Source organism: Schistocerca americana, chromosome 8, assembly GCF_021461395.2.
Source record: "Schistocerca americana isolate TAMUIC-IGC-003095 chromosome 8, iqSchAmer2.1, whole genome shotgun sequence".
NCBI lineage: Eukaryota > Metazoa > Arthropoda > Insecta > Orthoptera > Acrididae > Schistocerca > Schistocerca americana.
Genome location: NC_060126.1, coordinates 319246660 through 319271251, shown reverse-complemented (window position 1 = coordinate 319271251; position 24592 = coordinate 319246660). Strand labels below are relative to the sequence as shown.

Sequence of the window (24592 nt, the reverse complement as noted above, 5' to 3'; positions counted from 1 at the left end):
GAGAGGGGGATCTAAGTGGTAGACAGACATAGGGATATGCTGATAAATTGTGTAGCTTCTGGTGTACTTCTTCAGAGCCAACACAAACACCTCTGTAGCTTCTCATCTGTTACCAGCTTGAAAGATTGTTATGTTGTTTTTTATATTGTATCCCAAGATACTTAACTTTTCTGCTTGTGCCATTGGCTGCTTCATCTATTCTCTCCTTAAATGATCAGTGTTGTGGTGAAGCATTTATTAGTTTAGTTAATTTTGTTACATAATGCAGGTGAGATTGTGATTGGTGGTGTTAGTTTCTGTAAGATTATTGAATTTATGCAGACAGATCGATAGTTAATAAGTTAGTTTCATTTTACTTGGATCATTGCATAATAAATTGTAATGATGTCGAATGGGTCTTTGACATTTACATCACAGATTAATTTGTAATTATGACTACATGGTGAACATATGTAAGGTTCTTTTTTAAAAATATACAGATGTGAGTTAGTAATTTCTACCCAAATTGTGGGTGGGACAATTTGCAGTAAACCTGTCCATTATACTTTTAAGAACATTGTTTATTATTTCTTCTGTTTCTGTACATTTGCTTGAATTGTTTATTATACTAGTGTCATCCTCAAAAAGAGCTAATTCTGGTTGTTGTATATTATCGGATGATCATTTAGGTATATGAGGAATAATGGCAGGTCTAAGATTAACCCTTGGGGAAAACCCATACATGATTTATCCCCAGCCAGAGTAATCTCCCATTATTACATTGGTTGGGTTAATAAGTAAAACTTCAGCATTCTTTTTGTTAGATATGACATTATCCATTTGTTGGTTATTCAGGAGAATATTGTGATTCACACACTCAGAATACCTTAGATAGGTCTCAGAGAATACCAACCAATGGCTCACGTCGGCACCAACAATTCCTGTTGCAGGGTTTCTGAGGCGATCCTCAGTCCTTACAGGCAGCTGGTGGAGGTGGTTAAGAGTGCTGCCTCTTGTGCAGGGTGCAAGCATAGCTCACAGTTTGCAGTATTGTTCCCAGAGTTGATCATGGTTCTTTGGTTTGGAGCTTAGTGAAGGGTCTCAGCCAAAGGCTTTGTCGACACTCTGATGCTCTTGGCTGCAGATTTCTAGATCTGTGTTATTGTGTGGCGATTTGTAGGACTCACCTTTTTAGGTCAGGGGTGCACTACACAAAGGAAGCAGCTACTTGGGTGGCAGAGTACTCGTGGAGTGCACATGAGGGTTTTTTAAGGCTAGGCGGTAGTTTGTGGTGCTCTGATGAACACTTGGCAGTCAATATGCAGCAAGGGAAATCGAACGCGAGTTCAAAATAAAGACACTTCAACTATCATAATTTCATCAGTAAATTGTCGAGTTGTTCGTAATAAAGCTCCCAAATTTACTGCCCCCCAGGAAAGTTCTCGCACTCAAATTATTCTTGGGACTGAGTGCTAGCTGAAACCTGAAGTGGAAAGCTCTGAGATATTTAGTGAGTAGTGAAACATTTATCAGAATGACAGATTAGAGACCATAGGAGGGGCAATATTCATTGCAGTTGACAAAACATTGTCTTTATTGAGGTTGGTATTGAATGTGACACTGAAGTTATCTGTTTGCACGTAACAATTGTAGCTGATACCAAGTTAATTGTTGGATGTTTTTACCGGCCACCTGATTCTGCTGTGACAGTTCTAGAGTCATTCAAAGAAAGTCTATGGTTAATAGCACGGCAATACCCAGATCATGCCATAGTAGTTGTAGGTGACTTTAATCTGCTGATTATAGACTTGGATGTCTGTGGATTCATTGCAGGGAATACAGACAGACAGTCACGCGAAATACTTTTGAATACATTTTCTGAGAACCATCTTGAGCAGCTAGCTCGGCAGCCCACACACATTGGAAATATCTTAGACCTGGATTAGCAATCATGATGACATTATAGCAACTATGATTATGAAAGTTAATAATTGATCAAGGAGGCTAGAAGAGTATTTCTGCTAGGTAGAGCAGACAAGCAGTTTTTAGTATCACACTTGAACAGTGAATTGGCATCACTTTGTTCCACTAAAATGGATATAGAAGAATTGTGGGAAAAGTTTAACTAGATTGTAAATCATGGTCTGGAGAGTTTTATGCCTAATAAGTGGATAAAGGATGGAAAACACACACTATAGTTTAATAATGAAGTTCAGAGAATGCGGAGGGAGCAGAGGCTGTTGCACTCTTGCTTCAAAACGGAATGCACAAATGATGACAAGTGAATGTAGTAGAGATTCGGGCGTATGTGAAAAGATGTAAGCATGAAGCATACAACTGCTACCACCGTGACACCTTAGCAAGAGATCTGGCCAAACCCAAGGAAATTCTGGTCTTATGTAAAATTGCTAAGTGGGTCTAAGACTTCCATTCAGTCTGTTGTTGACCAGTTTGGTGTGGCAGTTGAAGCTAGCAAAACAAAAGCTGAAGTTTTAAGTTTCACGTTCAAGAAACTGTTCACACAGGAGAATCATACAAACATACCATCATTTGACCATTGGACCATTCCCATATGGACGACATAGTAATAAGCATCCCTGGCATAAAGAAACAACTGAAAGGTTTGAAAGTAAATAAATCACCAGGCCTGGATGCAATCCCAGTTACATTTTAGAAAGTGCATAGTAAAGTGGGTTGATGGCATTGGCCCCTTACCTAGCTTGGACTTATCGTGAACCTCTTGCCCAGCACGAAGTGCCAAGTGACTGGAAAATGGTGCAGGTGATTCCAGTATATAAGAAGGGTAAAAGAGCGGACCAACAAATTTACAGACCAATATCCATAACTTCTATTTGCTGCAGAATCCTTGAACATATTCTGAGTTCAAATGTAATAAATTTTCTTGAGAAGCTTATGTCCATGAGTCAGCATGGTTTTAGAAAACATTGGTTGTGCAAAACTCAGCTTGCCCTTTTTCTGGCGTGATGTACTGTGAACTATGGCTGAAGGGCAACAGGCAGATTCCACATTTCTAGATTTCCAGAAAGTATTTGACTGGCAGCCCACTGCAGACTGTTAATGAAGATATGAGCATCTGGCATCAGTTCACAGATACGTGAGTAGCTCGAAGATTTCTTAAATAATAGAACCCAGTATTTTAGTCTAAATGGCGAGTGTTCATCAAAGACGAGGATATCTTTGGGGGTGCCCCAGGGAAGTGTGATAGGACCATTGTTCTCTGTATACATAAATGATTTCGTGGATAGGATGGACAGCAATCTGTGGTTGTTTGTTGTTGATGCCATGGTGTACGGTAAGGTTTTGAAGTTGAGTGACTGTAAGAAGATACAAGATGACATAGACAAAACTTCCAGTTGGTGTGATGAATGGCAGCTAGCCCTAAATGTGGAAAAATGTAAGTTAATGTGGATGAGTAGGAAGATCAAACCTGAAGTGGTCGGATATAATATTATGGTGTCCTGCTTAACACAGTCAAGTCATTTAAATACCTGGGTGTAACGTTGCAACGCGATATGAGATGGAACGAGCTTGTGAGAACTATGGTAGGGAAGGCAAATAGTCGACTTCACTTTATTGGGAGAATCTTAAGAAAGAGTGGTTCACCTGTAAAGAAGACCACATATAGGGCGTTGTTGTGACCTATTATTGAGTACTGCTCGAGGGTTTGGGGTCCGTACCAAGTTGGATTGAAGGAAGATATGAAAGTAATTCTGAGGTGGACTGCTAGATTTGTTGCCAGTAGGTTCGAACAACACATAAGTGTTACAGAGATGCTCCAGGAAATGAAATGGGAATCCCTAGAGGGAAGGCAAGTTCTTATTGAGAAACTGTGTTGAGAAAATTTAGAGAATCGGCATTTGAAGCTGACTGCTGAATGATTCTACTGCCACCAACATACATTGTTCATAAGGACCACGAAGATAAGATACAAGAAATTAGGGCTCATACGGAGGCATATAAACAGTTGGTTTTTCCTCACTCTATTTGTGAGTGGAACAGGAAAGGAAATAAGTAGTAGTGGTAGAGGGAATCCTCCGCCACACACCAAACGGTGGCTTGCAGAATATGTATGTAGATGTAGTAGCTATGTAGATTTTGTCATTTAATGCTTGGAAAATCTGTTTTGTGAATGATTAAGTTTCATTCTCTGTAGAGCAATCCTTCTCAAATCCAAACTGGTTTTACTGACCAATTTATTTTAGTTCAGGTGGGATACGCAGTGAAGCAGGTTAGTATTTACTGACATCCCTATCACCTTTTTTTTTTATAGAGGTGTATAAGACAGGGCTTATTACTGTATCTGCAGACAAAGCTTACACTCTCCATGGTGGCTGCTGGGAGTGACCCAAAGGCATTTGCCATATACAGTCACTCCCATCAGACACTGCACCAAGTGTCAACTTTGTGCATTTAATATGTGGTAACAAATCTTTAGTACTCTATTCTGTACACTACCAGATCCAGATGAGCTTCATTTCTGAGAGAATATATGATTTTCTTAATGTCAAGGGGAGCAGTTGGTAACACATTCATATGATTCAGGTTGTTTTTCCAATATACTGCTTTGATTTTTCTCTTGGACAGTTTGTCCCTCTGTTTTCTGCTGTGCATAAGAAATGATTATTGAACATATTTGCTACCCATGACTCATCATTTATGACCTTTCATTTAATTCAGTAGTGTTGTTATCCTGTTCCTTCAATGGTTGTTGCAGGGTTTCAATTAATTTATAAAGTATCTCATCACTGGTCTTCATCTTCAAGGAGGTTCTGAATCCCCAACTCATTTATAATTCTTCTTATATCTGTAGAAGAATTCAACTTCTACCATAACCAAGATTCATAAACACTGATTTTAGGAAGGCTTTTATTATGCCTTTAATTCCTAAATGTGATCTGAAGTTAATCAACTAAGTACATCTCATTTTTAACACTCATGAAACATCTAGGGGGAAGGGGGGGGGGGGGGGCAATACATCAGTATTTACATTATAATCATCTTCTGGTCACTGGTATTCATTGACCCCATGGTTTGTGCAGAAGATTCTTTGCCACCTTCAATTACTTTGCGTGTCATGATGCCAAGTACAGGTTTAACGCTCTTTGGACAGCTCGGAGCTCATGCGGAATTCCTTGGCCAGTAACAATAAAACATATGAAACAAGAGTTGCTCCTTAATAAATGCTCTTACATAATGATTAAACTCATAACCTCTGGACAATTTTTCCAGATAAACAAACAAACAGACATTCTGCTAATAAAGCTTGTTCATTTATATCCAAAATTGGTGCAAGAATTCACCCTTAATAAAAAAAAAAAAAGATTTATTTTCAAAAAACTTTGGCTTGCAGTTTGGAAATCTCATACCCTCACGTTGTTCTGTAATTAAATACAAAAACTGGGTGGAGGGCAAAGTAAATTGTATAGGTGTGGCACAACATCTTATCTGATTTTAAGTTCAAATAAAAAACAGATGGGTCAAAGTGAGGAAGCTGTTTTAACATGGATGATACTTACACAGTGGAAATTAAAAAATGTGTCATGCATGCCGTGTCCTCTACTATCAATGCATTGTTGAAAGTGACTTTCAAAACTCTGTACCACTCTTAACGAGCATTTCATGAGGAGTAAGGCCAGTTTCTTCCTGTATTGCATTTCCTAGGGAAGGAAAAGTCCTTGGTCGAAGTTTGAACATCTCAGTTTTAAGATGCCCTCATAGAAAAAAATTGTATAGTGTAAGATCTGATGATCATACTGGCCAGAGGATGTCACCACGAGAAGAAATTAAGTGTCTGGGAAACATTTGTCTTTGCATTTGAAGAGAACTCAGAGCTGTACAAGTGATGGCTCCAGCCTGATGATTGCATACACTGTTATCTGCAGTGCACTGGATCTTGATGCAAAAAAAAAGTATTGATCATGTGAATGTAATGTTGAAAGTGTACTGTCACAATAGCATCATCCTCTTCAGAAAAGTGAGGACCAGTTATTGTGACTCTCTAACTGTGCTCAATACAGTAATATGGTCATTATGTAGTGGCTTTTTGTTAAGTTAAGGAGGGTCCTGTCCGCTCCAGTATTGGGAATTTTGTCGATTACTGCATCCTTATAAGTGAAAATGTGCTTCATCACTACGAAGGACCACAGCACCTTCAGGCTCATTTTGAAGGACATTTGCACATGATCTTACATGACTCTCATAATAATGTTCAAACAGTTTTAAACAATGAGCATCATGTGTTAATAAAATCACAAATCCCATTGCAAAATTCAGTGTAAACTTATTTTTAATTATTTTTCAATGTGTGATCTCATCCACATCCCCCTTTTATCTCCCTTGTGTTTAATTATAGCTATTGGAATGAATTTCTTTTCTTGGGTTCTGTTAGCTTAGGAACTGATAAAAATAAATTGATAAAAATAAATAGAATTAGAACAGTGCAAAGTTTGGATTATATGGTGGATAATGAAGCATATCCAAAATAAATTTCATGATTTTTTTTTATGCTCATGCATGTCAAGTGTCATGGAACAGTGTGACATTTTCAGCATATTGACATTACTCATGAAAGGCATGATGTAACATTACCAGTGTACTATAGCTTTCAGATCAGACTTCACATAGGCTTACGCACACAGAAATCCTAAAAATAACAACATTTATCCCTCAGAAAACTTGGAATTTTATTTTACTGTAATATATATATAAGAGTGACACTGAATTTTTCCCTCTGCCCCCTAGTAAAATATATTCCATTACAAACCAGTCTGCATACTCTCAAGCTTGAGACAGTATATTCAGTCAGAGTCAATCAATAGTTTTGGTTCCTTCCAGAAACTTGTTCAGTGTAGATATTGTTAAACCTCATCAGAGTTTTGTTAGACTCATCTGTACTATGTCCACACTAACTGCAATTCATCATGCATGTTACCATACTTTCAATGCAAGAAGGATTGCACCACTTACAAGTTAGGCAAGATAGACAGGTAATACAAGTCATTCTGCCATCAGAAGTTACTGTGCTTGTTACTTGTCACGTAGAAGGTAGTAAATCAGTAAGATTCACCTGGCTTCCTTCAAAGGGTCTTTCACAGCAGTAGAGGCAGAAGGTTCCACTGTGGGAGATGCGGAGTCCAAATCCGCATTTAGATTCATGTACTTTCTCTAAGTTATTTCAGGAAAATGTTACGATGGTTCCTTCAAAAAGGTTGCAATGATGTTAAATTGAGTTTGTGTTCTGTTTCTTTTGACTGTGCTGTCAAGAGCTATATGAAACTAACATTTTTCTTCTTCTTAGAAGCTCATTATCCTATTTACTGACAATGATAGTGTTGTGCTCATTTTTGTCTGAAATGTTCATCATTTTCTTCTTCTGTGCCATATTTCCCATGCCCTCCTAGTTTCAAAGCTTTGTGTATTTCTCTCGTATTTCATTATTATTCATATAGATTACCCAAAGTTTTCTTTAACTGTTGGGGATAAATATTTCTATGAATTGTTGAATGAGGTTGTAGCGTGTTGGCTTCTTTGTCCATGCCAAAGATAAGCAAATGACTCATGTCTGATGACCTTAGTGTCAATCAGGAACTATATGTTGACAGGTGACTATTTTAGCCAACACACTTTGCTACAGCTAATGTGTATAAACATCAACATGAGCCACTAGCCCAGTGCTGCTGACACTAGTAAGTGTGCAAATCTGCAGGTGTATTATTCAGTCTAGTTATGCAGCTGTGAACGCATGATTGTACAAGCAACAAAGGCTCCAGAAATGTTTTTTTTTGTTTACAGCTTTGCTTTCTTGTGCGTGGTTGTGTGTGATGTACGTTGTTCGGAATGGTGGTTATTTGAGTGACAGTAGGATCTTACAAGGCTAAAAAGAGTAGGAAGAGCAAAAAGTTTTTTGCCAAACAATTATTGTATGTATTAGGATGTAGTGATTTGGAGTTTGATGATAAAGAATTGGAGAAGGATAGCTGGAATCTTGAGAATGCAAAAGCCTGCCATAGTTGTGATAGTGTGGAAGCAGAGCTTTCAAATATGCTTTGTGACAGTGCAGAATTGGAAGCCATGGAAAATGATGGTGATGAAATTGTTGATGTTGGTGAAGAACCCTCACTGGCAGAAGTTAATATTATCTGGTGAGTATTGGCATGATGAATCACAAGATGCAGAGTCATTTTGTTTACAAAATGAGAATGTTTACTTATTCGTATTAATAGCAACACCCCTATCAATTTCTTCAGGGTACTCCTTATGGATTATATATTCCATGATATAGTTGATGAAAAATACAACAATGCTGTGAATATATTTTTGAGTGATGCTGTGAAGAAATGGTCTAGTACTTGTAGCTGGAAGCTTGTTAGAGCCAGCAACAGTGTTAATGGCCTCTTGCTGTACAGCTCACAAGAAATGCTGCATTGTCAGCTTGGCTGAAAGTACGTAGACAGCAGCCACGTTACAACTTGGCAACACTTCAGACCAGTTCACTTGAATCTGCCTTATGTTTGAAGAATGAGTACGGTTTACAACTAAGATCCCTTGCCTGTTTGTGAAATGCTTGGTGCCTTCCGGTGCTTCAGCCATTATGAGAAAACTCGCAGAACACCATGGAAATCAGTCAGTCATAGTTTAACACGTGTAAAATAGGATAAAACACTCAAATATAATGGAATTTTCCACAGTACAGAACGTGTAAACAGATGGATTGCTGATTGGCTAGCTGCACAGCTGTCTGCTGCACATCTGTGGCGCAGGGGCCATAAACACTGTTGTCAACTATAGTATAGATGAAATACTTGTTTTCTTGGATGCTGCTTGCACAGGGATGCTTGACGATATGGGTGGAAAAATCTCTTTGTGAAAAGAGCAATTTACATTTGTTAGAGAAGCTGCAGTTTGGTCAACATTCTGTGTTGACAATTACTACAATAACCTTTAGTTTATTGAATCTGAAAACACACTGCACTGTGACTTTAATGAAAAATGGAGGAACACCCCTAAAGAAACTGTACCTCTAAACTGGGTAAAAGGGAATACAGTTGCTCACTATTTGCAAGGTGTGATTATCGTAAAATGGAAGGCATAGATGAGAGGTTAGTTACATTTCCACAGAATTTCATAATATGGTGGTACAAGTGACAAATTAAAGTTAGCAAACAGTCTCAAAACTGTTGCAAATTATCAAATTCAGTGCAGATATGTCCAGGATTTGATAGGCAGCACCAGCTGCTGTCATGTTATTTGTTGGAAAAAAGATCATGTGCTGGCTCAAAAAGCTATTCTCCCACATCTCTGTCATGCTACTTTTCAGTTCACATCACCTATACAAGAAGTACTCTGGGAGTAAAATGGTACTGTATGAAAGTATAATAAAAGGAATGAAGCAACAGCCACTCCCAAGGGAAGTACCATGAGAGATGAGGAAGAGATTTGTTTGTAAAATACCCAGAGTTTATAGAAAGTTTCAGAGAGAGCATTAGGGAATAATTAACAAGAATGGGGGAAAGAATGGGTAGCTTTGAGAGATGAAATAGTGAAGGCAGCAGAGGCTCAAATAGGTAAAAAGACGAGGGCTAGTAGAAATCCTTGGGTAACAGAAGAGATATTGAATTTAATTGATGAAAGGAGGAAATATAAAAATGCAGTAAATGAAGCAGGCAAAAAGGAATACAAACGTCTCAAAAATGAGGTCGGCAGGAAGTGCAAAATGGCTAAGCAGGGATGGCTAGAGGACAAATCTAAGGATGTAGATGCATATATCACTAAGGGTAAGACAGATACTGCCTGTAGGAAAATTAAAATTAAAGAGATGTTTGGAGAAAAGAGGACCACCTGTATGAATATCAAGAGCTCAGATGGAAAACTAGTTCTAATCAAAGAAGGGAAGGCAGAAAAGTGGAAGGAGTACATAGAGGGTCTGTACAAGGGCAATGTTATTGAAATGGAAGATGACATAGATGGAGATAAAATGGGAGATATGACACTGTGTGAAGAGTTTGACACAGCACTGAAAGATGTTGAAACAAGGTCCCGGGAGTACACAACATTCCATTAGAACTACTGATGGCCTTGGGAGAGCCAGCTGTGATCTGGTGAGCAAGATGTATGAGACAGTGGAATACCTTCAGACTACAAGAAGAATATAATAATCCCAATCCCAAAGTAACCAAGTGTTGGCAGGTGTTTAAATTACTGAACTATCTGTTTAATAAGTCATGGCTGCAAAATACTGACACGAATTCTTTACAGACGATCAGAAAAACTGGTAGAAGCCAATCTTGGGGAAGACCAGTTTGGATTCCATACAAGTGTTGAAACATGAGAGGCAATACTGACCCTATGACTTACCTTAGAAGATAGATTATGGAAAGGCAAACCTACATTTCTAGCATTTGTTGACTTAGAGAAAGCTTTTGACAATGTTAACTGAAATACTCTCCTTCAAATTCTGAAGGTGGTAGGGGTCATATACAGGGAGCGAAAGGCTATTTACAATTTGTACAGAAACCAGATGGCAGTTATAAGAGTAGAGGGGCATGAACGGGAAGAAGTGGTTGGGAAGGGAACGAGGGTTGTGGCCTATTCCCGATGTTATTCAATCTGTACATTGAGCAAGCAGTAAAGGAAACAAAAGAAAAATTTGGAGTAGGAATTAAAATCCATGGAGAAGAAATAAAAACTTTGAGGTTTGCCTATGACATTGTAATTCTGTTGGAGACAGCAAAAGACCTGGAAGAGCAGTTGAACGGAATGGGCAGTGCCTTGAAGGGAGGATATAAGATGAACATCAACAAAATCAAAATGAGGATAATGGAATGTAGTCGAATTAAATCAGGTGATGCTGAGGGATTTAGATTAGAAAATGAAAAACTTAAAGTAGTAGATGAGTTTTGTTACTTGAGGAGCAAAATAACTGATGATGGTCAAAGTAGAGAGGATATAAAACGTAGGCTGGCAATGGAAAGGAGAACGTTCCTGAAGAAGAGAAATTGTTAACATCGAGTTTAGATTTAAGTATCAGGAAGTCTTTTCTGAAAGTAGTTGGAGTATAGCCATGTATGGAAGTGAAACATGGACGATAAATAGTTTGGACAAGAAGAGAACAGCAGCTTTCGAAATGTGCTGCTACATAAGAATGCTGAAGATTAGATGGATAAATCATGTAACTAATGAGGAGGTACTGAATAGAATAGGGAGAGGAGGAATTTGTGGCACAGCTTGAGTTGAAGAAGGATTCGGTTGATAGAACATGTCCTGAGGCATTAAGGGATCACTAATTTAGTAAGACCAGGAGATGAATATCCTAAGCAGATTCAGAAAGATGTAGGTTGTAGTAGGTACTTGGATGAAGCAGCTTGCACAGGATACGTTGGCATGGAGAGTTGCATCATACCAGTCTCTGGACTGAAGACAACAACAACACAACAACAACGAGAACATGATTTCAGCTTGTAGCCCACACACACTTAGCAAGTTTGTGCCTCATAGGTTAATGGTTTGCACTAATGTGTTAAGGTAAGATTTATTCTATATGTTTGAAGTTCAGGCTTGATGAATTCTGGATTGAACACTTTTATAAGCAAAACTTCAGTGTTTTTCCTCCCAAAAGTCAGTCCTTTTCCGCAGGCAGATACATCACTCACACAGAATTTGTGAAATGACAGTATCTTCTGCCTTTAATTGTAATTTGTAGAAAAATAATAAGTAGTAAAAAGCAGGAAATATAATCATTTAAACAAACTTCAGTATGCTCTGAAAACATGTATATACTTGTTTTAAGGGATAGAATAAATTAAGCACACGTAAAATTAATAACTCAGTGAACTTTGTAATCTTTCTTTTCAGAACTGGTGTATGAAGATGTCTTCAGTGTTTGGGAAACAATCTGGGCAGCAAAGCATGTTTCATCATCACATTTTGTACTTTTCATTGCATTAGCTTTAGTGGAGACCTATCGGGACATTATACTTGGTAATAGCATGGACTTCACAGATATCATCAAATTTTTCAACGGTAAGTAAAATCGATTGCATATATGGCAGTTGAAACTTCCTTCTTGACATCATTTTTGTATTAAATATTACAGGAACTTCTCATGTTGCTGTGAATACTTTCTGACAAAAATTTAGATAATACCCTGTTCCAAAATGTAGCGGCCTTACAGAAAGAAAGAACCAAACTATCACATCAAAGTGATTCTTTTTGCTTTGTAATTTGGTCAGTTACATTGTTTCCTTGGGCAACACAACTATTTGAAACTAACTTTACTGGTTTTGTTTGTTGATACACCAAGGTTACCCCCTTGAGAGTGGGAGTGTAGACTGAATGAGGAGGGTTAGTCTCCAATTGAAAACAATATACAGGATGTCAAGACAAAAAAGAATGTTCCCTTAAAAATCTCAAGCCCCCTGATGTAAAATTAGAATCCTTTGTATACTGAAAGCAAGGTAACATATCTGAGTTTTTTTTACCTAACTTACAAATATTCAATGTGGGTATGTGGGTTCCCTTTGTGACATGGGAGATATCTGTTTAATAACCCATTTCCTCCCAAACTCAAATTGACATGTCTCTTGCAACAGCAGCAAAGGCTTTGTGATAACATCTCACAACTCTCTCAGATTTTGAGGCAATGGAGGAACAAAAACATATTCTTTGACAAATCTGCTTAAAAAGAAGTCACTTGGCACCATATTTAGGCATCGGGGGCCATCTCAGAATACTTAATGCTCAGGGTTGTGTGCCCTATCCAACTGCTGTAGGAGACATTAATTCTGATACCCTCTAAGATCATTATGAAAGCAGACTGGAGCTCCATCCTGTCAAAAAATGAATTTCTTACAATCCTCTTAAAGAGGAGAATATAAATATACGAATATCCCATTACACTTCTTTTTGCAAAGAGAAATGGCTCTTAAAGCTTCATTCTGCAGATGGCTGCAAAAACTTCCAACTTTGGTGAGTCTCTGACACACTCACTAATTTACTGAGTGTGTTGTGAAGCGCTATTGACTTTGCCATTGATATGGAAGGTCAACTCATCACTGTACACTACCTTGTACATAATCATCATTTTCCAGGAATCCCAACACATGTGTAAAGAAGACGTGTGAAGTTTTTTGTTGTCTTCAGTGACTGCCTACACAGGTCGCAGCTTGTCAGCCTTGCATGTCAAAGGGACAATATTAACTCACAACTCACTTTTCGAGCTGATTTTGTGGGGGTGCATTGGAAGGATTGTCGAACTATATCGATGTCTCCTCTGAATGCGAAGTGCAGCTGATGCCTTTGTCTTTGCATAGATACCCTGTCTTGATGAGCTGTTTATATCAGTGCTTAACTCACAAGGAATCATGCCTTTAAAACTTAACGCAATCAGTCATGCGTCAAGCATTTTGCTCACTCTCAACAAGCAGTCTGAAATGTACCTAGTAAGTGTAAATTAGTATTTTTTGTTATTTTTATAATGACACACTCATATTTTACTATTTAAAATATTTATTTGCAGTTCAGAATAATCAGTATATCTATATTGCTGCTAATAATGCTAGGACAATTAAAATAGCCAGTCTTTTAGGGTGCTAATTAAAAAAATAGAAAAAAATGACAAAACAAGTATTTCTTGTTACTTAACTTTTATGACTTAATCTTCATCATATATCTGGGCTTTGCACATATCACATAATGTTCCAGCCTGTTCATTACGCAAAAATTTTTGACAATGAGTGTATGCATTTTTTTGTCTTATAATTTTTGTGCCTTGGACAGGCCAGACATATACCACTGTGTTTTTCGGCATTTGAAACTTCAGTTCCATTGGTAAATCATTCTGTAATTTGCTGTAGAGGATGACAGATTTTGGATTTTACTCCTATGCACATCATATTCCAGCCACACCAAAATTCTTTCTTCTTGTCTACTCATATATAAAACTACAAAATAATATTAGTTTACTCATTTCATGTATACTTAGCAATTTTAAGTAATAAAAATATGCAATAAATCGAGCACAATACAAATAAAATGACATTTAAAAAAATGTGAATAGTGAAATAAATACTTAGTTCGACACTCGTGTGGTGAGATAAATGCCACAGGGTGATGGCCGACCCGACCAACTGACCTCTGCAAAACCTGCACACTGACACAATGACAACAGTTTGTGTGGGTCACGAATGTGTAAAACCCAGCTACTGAGTCATGAGAATCATGTAAGAATTGTAGACAAAATGCTAAGTGTTTCAAAATTTCTGTGAGCAAATGGAGTTCTTGCCAGATTGACTCCAGACACACAAGTTGCACTGAATTGTGATGACAGACATTGTTTTTGCATGTTCCAAAGCACAAACTGCCTTTTACTCTTGTGTAGGTATCTCTTGAAAAAAATTGTGGGCTGGATACTGATAGGTATTTCAGTCAAAGCTTGGAGTATCTGAAGTAGCAATCCCTGTCTCTAGTATCTCCATCCACACACTGGGAACCCTTAACAAAAAAACTGAGAAAAGGCTACTCTCTTTTTTGGACACCCTGTGTAACTGTGTTTTGGCGGTGTTCAGTCTTCTTCAGTGTGATTTTTGAAAGGAAGGAATTTTAGGGTGTAATGTCTTGTTGGTGATGTCATTAGAGATTGGTATTAAGCTCGAATACGGAGAGGTTGGGGAAAAAAATCAGTTATGTCCTTTCCAAAAGAATCATGCCATCATTTGTATTAATTGATTTAGGGAAACTGTATGAACCTAAATAGAGACAGCTGGACAGGGAAATGAACCCCGTTGCTAGTTGAGTGTACCAACCGTTCCACCACTTCGCTCGTTTGAGTTTGTTGTCGCACTGGGGTCAAGCGTAATTCCAGCTTTCATAGACTGAACTCATTTTATATACAAAATAAGTAAATAATTGGCTTTGAAACAGTCCAAATCAGTGTTGGAATATAATAGAAATAAATGACAATTTGCACTGTTTTAAGATCAACTATGAATTTATATAATATATGAAAGTTAAATCGAGGAACATTGAGGAAGTTACATATGTTCCCCGTGTGACAGCAAACTCGACTGAGCAAGGTGGCAAAGTTTTAGTACATTGGACACACATTTACGAATGGTGTTGAAATCCTTGTCGAGTGATTTTGGTTTAGATTTTCGTGTTAGTATTTTACAAAAGTGACTCGTTAAATTGGTGGTTTGGTAATATTCACTGCTGTAAGCACTTGGCATCTTTGGTATAGGTTTATAAGTGGTGTACATATTGACTACAGGAAAATTAAAGAGACCTTTGGAGAAAAGAGAACCACTTGTATGAATATCAAGAGCTCAGATGGAAACTCAGTTCTAAGCAAAGAAGGGAAAGCAGAAAGGTGGAAGGAGTATATAGAGGGGCTATACAAGGGCGATGTACTTGAGGACAATATTATGGAAATGGAAGAGAATGTAGATGAAGATGAAATGGGAGATATGAACTGCATGAAGAGTTTGACAGAGCACTGAAAGACCTGATTCGAAACAAGGCTCCGGTAGTAGACAACATTCCATTAGAACTACTGATGGCCTTGGGAGAGCCAGACCTGACAAAACTCTACCATCTGGTCAGCAAGATGTATGATACTGGCGAAATACCCTCAGACTTAATTCCAATCCCAAAGAAAGAAGGTGTTGACAGATGTGGAAATTACCGAACTATCAGTTTAATAAGTCACAGCTGCAAAATACTAACGCGAATTCTTTACAGACGAATGGAAAAACTAGTAGAAGCCGACCTCGGGGAAGATCAGTTTGGATTCCGTAGAAATATTGGAACAAGTGAGGCAATACTGACCTTACGACTTATCTTAGAAGAAAGATTAAGGAAAGGCAAATCTACGTTTCTAGCATTTGTAGACTTAGAGAAAGCTTTTGACAATGTTGACTGGAATACTCTCTTTCAAATTCTAAAGGTGGCAGGGATAAAATACAGGGAGCGAAAGGCTATTTACAATTTGTACAGAAACCAGATGGCAGCTATAGGAGTCCAGGAGGATGAAAGAGAAGCAGTGGTTGGGAAGGGAGTGAGACAGGGTTGTAGCCTATCCCTGGTGTTATTCAATCTATATATTGAGCAAGCAGTAAAGGAGGTTTGCTGATGACATTGTCGTTCTGTCAGAGACAGCAAAGGACCTGGAAGAGCAGTTGAACAGAATGGACAGTGTCTTGAAAGGAGGATATAAGATGAACATCAACAAAAGCAAAACGAGGATAATGGACGAATTAAGTCGAGTGATGCTGCGGGAATTAGATTAGGAAATGAGACACTTAAAGTAGTAAAGGAGTTTGGCTATTTGGGGAGCAAAATAACTGATGATTGTCGAAGTAGAGAGGATATAAAATGTAGACTGGCAATAAAATGTAGACTGGCAGTGGCAAGGAAAGCATTTCTGAAGAAGTGAAATTTGTTAACATCGAGTATGGATTTAAGTGTCAGGAGGTCATTTCTGAAAGTATTTGTATGGAGTGTAGCCGTGTATGGAAGTGAAACATGGACGATAAATAGTTTGGACAAGAAGAGAATAGAAGCTTTCGAAATGTGGTGCTACAGAAGAATGCTGAAGATTAGATGGGTAGATCACATAACTAATGAAGAAGTATTGAAGAGGATTGGGGAGAAGAGAAGTTTGTGACACAACTTGACCAGAAGAAGGGATCGGTTGGTAGGACATGTTCTGAGGCATCAAGGGATCACCAATTTAGTATTGGAGGGCAGTGTGGAGGGTAAAAATCGTAGAGGGAGACCAAGAGATGAATACACTAAGTAGATTCAGAAGGATGTAGGTTGCAGTAAGTACTGGGAGATGAAGAAGCTTTCACAGGATAGAGTAGCATGGAGAGCTGCATCAAACCAGTCTCAGGACTGAAGATCACAACAACAACAACAACAACAACAACAATCAAAGTTTATTTGCCTAGCCTGTGATATTGGCAGCGTTATTGCAGGAAGCACTCTGGTGGACACAGGCAATGTTACACATGATATGTTGATATATTTCACCTGCTCACGTCAACAAGACCACTGCCAACAATCATCCTTTTAATATTGAACACATGGGTGTACATTTATATGAGATACCATGTATTAGTTGACAAATGCTGTGTCACTGCAATATGATCCCTGAGGGAATAAATTCCTAAACCACAGTATGCTGCTAGAATGCATGTCTGTCTGACAGAGAGAAATTTAAGTAGCTAGTTGCAGAAATCATCAGGATTTATCATCGCATACCCTTCATTAGTGCTGTTTTTATTACAGGTCATCCAAAACTCTTAGGCAGTTTAGCAAGGGTACTAAAGTGAGTACTCTGAGTATAAATGCTTGGAAATAAAGATTTGGTTTGTATCAAAATAAATAATTTCAGTCATATAAAAACAGCTGAAGTTTGTAGGAAATGTCAAAGTGATGACAAAAATGCAGTACAGTAGCAAACGGAACTGAATACTGAGTTCAAAAACTTTTGACCCCTTAGCTTGTAGATGGGATTTATAACTTGAGTAAAATTGCTGATCCACCAGTACTCTTCAAATTGTATTCTTCTAAGTGTAATAGTTAATGGGTACTTGTTTAATGCATTTTTTCCCATGTGATACAACATTGTCATTAATTTGTAACATAAGCATAGTTATTTGTCAGGAAACTTGGTCAGCCCTTTGTGTCTAGTATTGCCTAATTGCTACTATGTTTCTAATTAACAGACACCAGTTTCTCCAAGTTAGGGTGATCCCTAGTGGAGAACTCTTCTCAGTGCATTTGTTCAGCTTTCAGGCAACTACATCCTGCTAGAAACCTTACATTAAGTGGATTTCTGTAGATTCATATAATGGGTAATGCTCCATATATGACAAGTTGTCACAAAATGTAAACAGATGTAATCTTCACCACAGACACATCACAGATGATTATGTGTTGTTTATTGAGATAACACCACCAGTGTCAGTGCAGATTGCGGAACCAATAAAGTGGCAGTTGGCTTCGAGCACAATCAAGTGAGAACTTAGACAACCTGAGGGGAGAGGAGTGAAGTAGGGGAACAAGCCCTAACTCCCTCTCACAAGGCTGACAGTCTACATCTGTGTTCTGTGCTCCTGCAAAAGTAGAACTGGTATGGAATCACTGATCCCTTCTGGTTTTGTGTGGGTCGTACTCAGATCCCATCATGGACCGGGATTAGCCTCTTCACTCATTTCAAAATATGAAAATAAAACAAGTAACACACAACACAAAGCAAAGCCGAGTACACACAGCATTCACTAATGAATACAGAGCAATTGTCTGCGGAAGTTGGCACTCATAAACAGGGTAGTTCAGGCTCAACCTTTAAGGGCATATAAGCAAACATAAATCAATGCCCCCCCCCCCCCCTCCTCCCCCCACAGACACACACACACGTCTAAAACTGCTTTCATAAAGTGTCTGCATTATAGAAGGCCTTTGTTTAAAATAAAACAACAGTGTACAAATAGATGCATCACACACATTTGGCTAGTAGCTGCCTCCAGAAGCTGCAGCTACCTATACAGCTGATAGACATGCATAATCAAAACCCTTCTACATCTACATCTATACTTTGCAAACCATCATGAGGCACATGGCAGATTGTATGGTTGTCAGGTTTATGGCTCAACAGATCCTTCCATTCTGAAAATACTTGACCCTGTTCACCATTGTGGGTGCACCTGGCTATTGCTGCCTTTTGCTCTAGTCCGTAGACAGTCTCCTTGCAGAAGCGGGGATTCCCCCTCTACAAACATGACGGAGCCAACTCCTGGTTTCTTATGCAATTGCCATTTTCTGATTCCCTCACCATGCCATGCACCCCAGTCCATTTTTCAAATGAGGAAAGTCTCCCTTCTGACAACCATAAACGGGTGGGATTGCTGGTTGAAATGCGTCTTCGCTTCCCTCTGTTGAGATCTCCATCTCCACTCAGTGGAATGTGCCCCATGTATTTCCTCCCACACACCCCATTGGATGGTGCTTAGACTACGGGTTAGGACCGGCCTATTCCAGGGTCCTAAGGTCTGTATCACCCCTATGGTCTTCCGGCGTCTTGTACGTTCCATCCTTGCAGAGTTCCAGGGTGCCAAGATCTTCTGCACATATGGTTCTAAGATGATAGATAAGACAGGATTCGCAGTCATGTCTCCTACTGGCTTAGAACACCATTTATGGCCGGGACCATACAGTCTGTTCACAACAGAGCTGCTAGCCATTCGTAGGGCCCTTCTTTTTGTTACTCAGGCCTCCCTCCGCAGTGTTTTAGTATGTACCGACTCAGTGAGCAGCCTGCAGGCTATCAACTGCTGCTACTTTCATGGAGCCTTTGGTCTCTGCTGTCCATGACCTTCTTTCTTCCATTGGCCACCTGCTCAGTTGTCTTTCTCTGGGTCCCAAATCGTGTTGGCATCACAGGGAATGAACTGGCTGATTATATGGCTAGAGAAGCAGATAATCCCCCCCCCCCCCCCCAATTCCCTTTCATGATTCCAGCTGTGGTTAATGGTTCTACATCACATCTCTCTTTGCCAAAAGTGGAATGACATCTGGTGCACCAATGCTCTCAGTAATAATCTTCACACAGTCAAGGAGTCTACTGTCGTTTGGCACTCTTCCTTCCACTCCTCTCGGAAGGAGTCCACTGTCTTATGCCGTCTATGCATGGTCATATCATGCTCACTCATTGTTTCCTCTTGCGTAGTGAACCACCCCTACAATACGATAGTGGAGTCAGACTGAGGGTGTCCCATACATTGGTGGAATGTCCCCTTCTTTTGGCCCTTTGTACTATGTATAATCGATTCCTTAATTTCAATATCACCAGGCGATTAATGGATGGTTGAACTGGTCCTCAGTTTCCTCCATGAATGTGGTTTTTAGTTTCAGATGCAGGGTGTTTGTGGTTGGGGCCTCTCTTCATGTTTTCTTGTTCTGGAATGCGTGACCACTCCCCCTTGCAAAAACCGCTATTTTATCACACTGTTTCCCCAGTTTTTAGATTTGGGCTACCCTTTTATACATTCTCCTGTGTGTGTTTTAACTTCATTTTATAGCCTGACTCCTCTCACTGGATCCGTCCACTTTTAGGGGGCCCTCTCTCTTCCACATGTAACTTAGGAATTGCGGGACTGATGACATTGCCATTTAGTCCCATAACCTCCCCCCATCCTCCCATCTGCATTAACTTTCATTTTTTTAATTTGTATTTAGAGTAAGTTACCATTCATCACACCAAAAATACTGAGTCATCTTGTATCCTCCTACAGTAACTTGACTAAGATACTTTCCCATACATTATAGCATCGTCAACAAACAGCTGAGATTGCTCCTCACCCTATCTGTTAGATCGTTCATTTATATAGAGAACAAGAGCAATCCTATCCACACTTCCTTGGGGCGCTCCTGATGACACACTTGTTTCCAATAAACTCTTGCTATCCAGGACAACGTCTAGGTTCTATTACTTATGAAGTCAAAGAGCCTGTTACATATCTGGGAACCTATTCTGTATGCTTATAGAATCTGCCTGTTACCCTACATCTTTGGTTCATAGTATATTATGTGAGAAAAGAGCAAGCCAAGTTTTGTATGAGTGATGCTTTCCAAATCCATGCTGAATTATTGATCCAAGTTTTTCTGTCTCAAGAGAATTTATTATATTCAAACTTAAAACATACTCAAGAATTCTGTAAGAAACAAATGTGAAGGATATTGGTCTGGAATTATGGGGTCCATTCTTTTAGCCTTCTTATATTCAGAAGTCACCTGGACTTTTCCAGTCACTTCAGAAATTGCACTGGACGAGAAATTCACTAAAATGCAAGCTGTGTAGGGTGCCAAAGCCAAAGAATACTGTGTGTAAAACCAAACTGGGATTCATTCCATATCTAGTGACTTATGTGTTTTCAACTCTTTCAGTAGCCTCTCAATGCCAGGGATGTGTGTTTCTGTTTCCTTATAGGAGTGTGTGTGATGGTCAAACAATTATATGCCTCTACAGTCCTCCTGCCTGAATGATTTATTGAAATGTGAAATTAAGGATTCAGTTTTCCTTTTGCTGTCCTCTATTGCCACTAAGCTTTGAACCCACTTAATGATCTTATGAAGGACTAGAATTCTCATGGTGCTTGACAAGATATTCTGCCAAAGTACAATGGTGGAAGATGTATGCTTCTTCACTCTATCTTTTTATAGTCGCACGAAATGATGCAGATTATAGTAGTGTGAATTGGTGCAAACACTGTTGTTCAGGAATTTTATGACACCACCTTTCCTTCCCCTTCCTGGCCAAGTACAGGTAGTGAAAATTTTCCACTACTAAGATTTGAACCACCTAAATTTCAGTTTCAGTTTCTTAATACCAAAAGAGTCGACTCGCCATGTGATAGTACATCTTGTCATTACATGAGAAACAGTTTATAAAGGTTACAGTGCTTCATATACTCAACAAATTTTAGAACTATAAATTGAGTACATGCTTCTTACGTCCAGCATCTAGCATGATAAAGAATCTTCTAAGTCCACAAACAACACAGTTTTGAAGTTTTAAAGTGTAGACTAATTTAGTGAAGTGTCCTTTACCACCACTAGCTAGCCAAGGGCGCAACTTGTGTGTGACGGAGCAGACAGTGGGTGGAACATCTACTCTCAACTCACTAGTGGCTGCTTTCCCTGTGATCAAAAGTGTGGTCCATCCAACAAACAAAAGCAGTTATGATTTACCCATTTGGATCTCTGCTATGGCTTGATATTTTTGTAGTATTCCAGGATCTTTCCCTGAGTGAAGCACAGTGAAAACTATCATCCTAGTCTGTGAAACAAAGGTGCAGGAAATTGTTAAAGACATGGCACGGTTGGATGTAGAAGAACTCATAAAGACTTCCTTTCGTTCTGCCTGGAGTAACACCTTAACACTATTCCTAAACCACACATCCCTGTGAATTTCTATTCTGCACAACATAACAAAATTTATACGGAGTGCTTAAAATGAAGTGTAGCCAATCTAAACATGTTTCACGATATTTAGAGAAATCATTAATTTTAGAATAACTTTATCAAATTGAAAGACAGTTCTAAACAAATGTGGGGAATGCATGTTTTGTATATGAAATACAAATTACTGTTGAATTACAGTATTGTAACACCATTTTTTTTTTGACAGCTCAAAAATGAGAGCACAGCTGTGTGTGACGTCATCACTAATCTTGCAGTGTGGATGATGGACAGAACCATCATCAGCTGTGTTTCTAAACAATGGTGGCAACTGGAAGAAAATCTTACTCCCTTCCCCTCAATATTAAACGGGAGCGACAAGGTGGATAGGGAGATGCAGGGCAGAATGAAAGAGACTTTGTGTTTGCCTGATTTTAAATATTTTTACTGCTTCAATTTGGTTTCCTCATTATTTTGGCCTGTGCCCTTTCTTCATACTCTATGGAAAACTACTACATTTCCCTTTCTTCTCATTTTCAATTATTGCTTGCATTCTATAGAAATAATTAATTTTTGTGGTTTCCATTGTGTTTTGCATTTAATCTTCAGGAAAATTCAGAATGAAAATTCATTCCAGAGAGTATTTGCTATTACTACCTGAAATTTTTTTAAGAACTCAACTAGTATTTCTCCTCTCTCATTCCTACTACTGAACCCATATTCTCTGATAACTTTGTGTTGCATCCCTTCCCCTTCTACAGTGTTTCAATCACCAATGATTAATAGATTTTCATCTCATCTCCATATACATACTGAATTACCTCACTAGTGTCATATTCTCTCTCCCTCTCCCGCCCTCCCTCCCTCCCTCCCTCCCTCCCTCCCTCCCTCCCTCCCCTGACCCCTCTTTCTCTCATTTTTTTCCATCACTGTCCCACTTCATCACCATCCTCATCTCCTTTCCTCCCCTTAGCTCCATTTCATTTCGTGCAGCAACTAGTTACTCTCACACTGTTCCACTGCCCTTTCCTCACCCCATGTGTCCTTCCCTACCCACTCCCCACTCTGCACCTTCATCTGCCCTGGCAACTGCCCTCGGTAGTCATTATCAGCAGTCAAGCTTACTGCGATTGGGAGCATCTGGGTGTCTGAATGGTTTGTAAGAGTGTGTGTGTGTGTGTGTGTGTGTGTGTGTGTGTGTGTGTGTGTGTGTTTGTGTGTTTTTGCTGAAGAAAGAGCTAGAGCTCAGAAGCTTTTGTAAATACTGTATTGAGTGCTTCTGTGTATCACACACCAGTCAGCTATGGGCGAGTGGTTGCATTTCCTTTATTTTATGTAATTATATTTCCCCGTAAGGTTTGATCTTGCTGTAGGTTTTTGGGTAACCATTCCCATCCTCTAGCACCTATAAATATCATTCTTTCCTGTTTCCCATAATTTCCTTTCTTTGAAAAATTAACCATATAAAATCTGATTCCTAAGTGTCACTTTTCATCAATTTAACAATGGAAAATTCAGGACGGAATGTAACAATATTAGAGAAGGAAAGTTGCTCTTCACCATATAGCGGAGATGCTGTCGCGATTGGCACAACTAAAAGATTCACACAATTTTAGCTTTCAGCCATTAAGGCCTTTTTCAACAATAGACTCACACTCTCTCTCTCTCTCTCTCTCTCTCTCTCTCTCTCTCTCTCTCTCTCTCTCTCTCTCTCACACACACACACACACACACACACACACACACACACACACACACACACACACGCAAATGCAACTCACACACACGTCTGCAGTCTCAGGCAACTGAAATTTATTTATTTATCTAGCGTATGGTTAGTATCACATCACAAAAAACATTTTTCCTTTAACAATACATGTACATATATTAACACAGAGAAAAAATTGTAATTATAAATTAATTAAATTTACAATATTAACAAAGCATAGAAAGCCACTGGCATATATCCAATTGCTGAATATATTCAATAGATATCTTAGTTGCTATCAGGAACTCTTGTGGGTCATCAGGAAAAGGAACATTTTGGGCATGAATGTATGTTATGCTGAACAGTTTGTTGTTCTGCAGCACAGTCATAGCTGGGCTATATTTTCAGTCCAAATTTGAATATTGATTCAGCACATCTTCCACTATTTATCCTTACTCTGTTGAGCATAGATAAGATTTTGGGGTGCTCTTCAAAACCTGGCGACCTGGACGAGATGCAGGGCATCTTAAGCTGTTGTGGAGTAGTGTTATGACATATTTTTGTTTATCTGTCTGTTGTTGTTACTCCACTGTCTACCAAAAACTTTGCCCCTTTTAGAGGTGGTAGACAGGAGCAAAGTCTGTTTTTCTTAAGTGCAGGAATGTCCTTGTGTATAGGGAGGTAAAGGTCAGCAGCTATTTTGGTAAAGTCACACTTGAGGGCAGATTCTTGTCATGAAAATTGGGAAGCAATATGGCTGCGAATAGGAAACCGGAATTTTTAGTGTTCTTGTGATGGTACACATAGTCTAGTTGAACAGCAAATCAACAAGCCTGTCGTACGGGCTGTTGATCTTGAGTGCAGTGCAATATTCTGTTACAGGGTACACCGGTCAAAGGGCAGAAGTTCTTAGTGTTGGAACTGATG

The 24592-nt window shown here is 38.9% G+C and overlaps 1 protein-coding gene across 1 annotated transcript in view; it reads left to right on the top strand.

Moving 5' to 3' along the window:
* LOC124544810 (small G protein signaling modulator 1-like) overlaps positions 1-24592 on the top strand; it is a 308561-nt gene that overhangs the window by 275672 nt on the left and 8297 nt on the right. The window contains exon 25 of the mRNA XM_047123500.1: positions 11851-12018. Coding sequence (XP_046979456.1) covers positions 11851-12018 — 168 coding nt within the window. The remainder of the gene's footprint in view (positions 1-11850; positions 12019-24592) is intronic.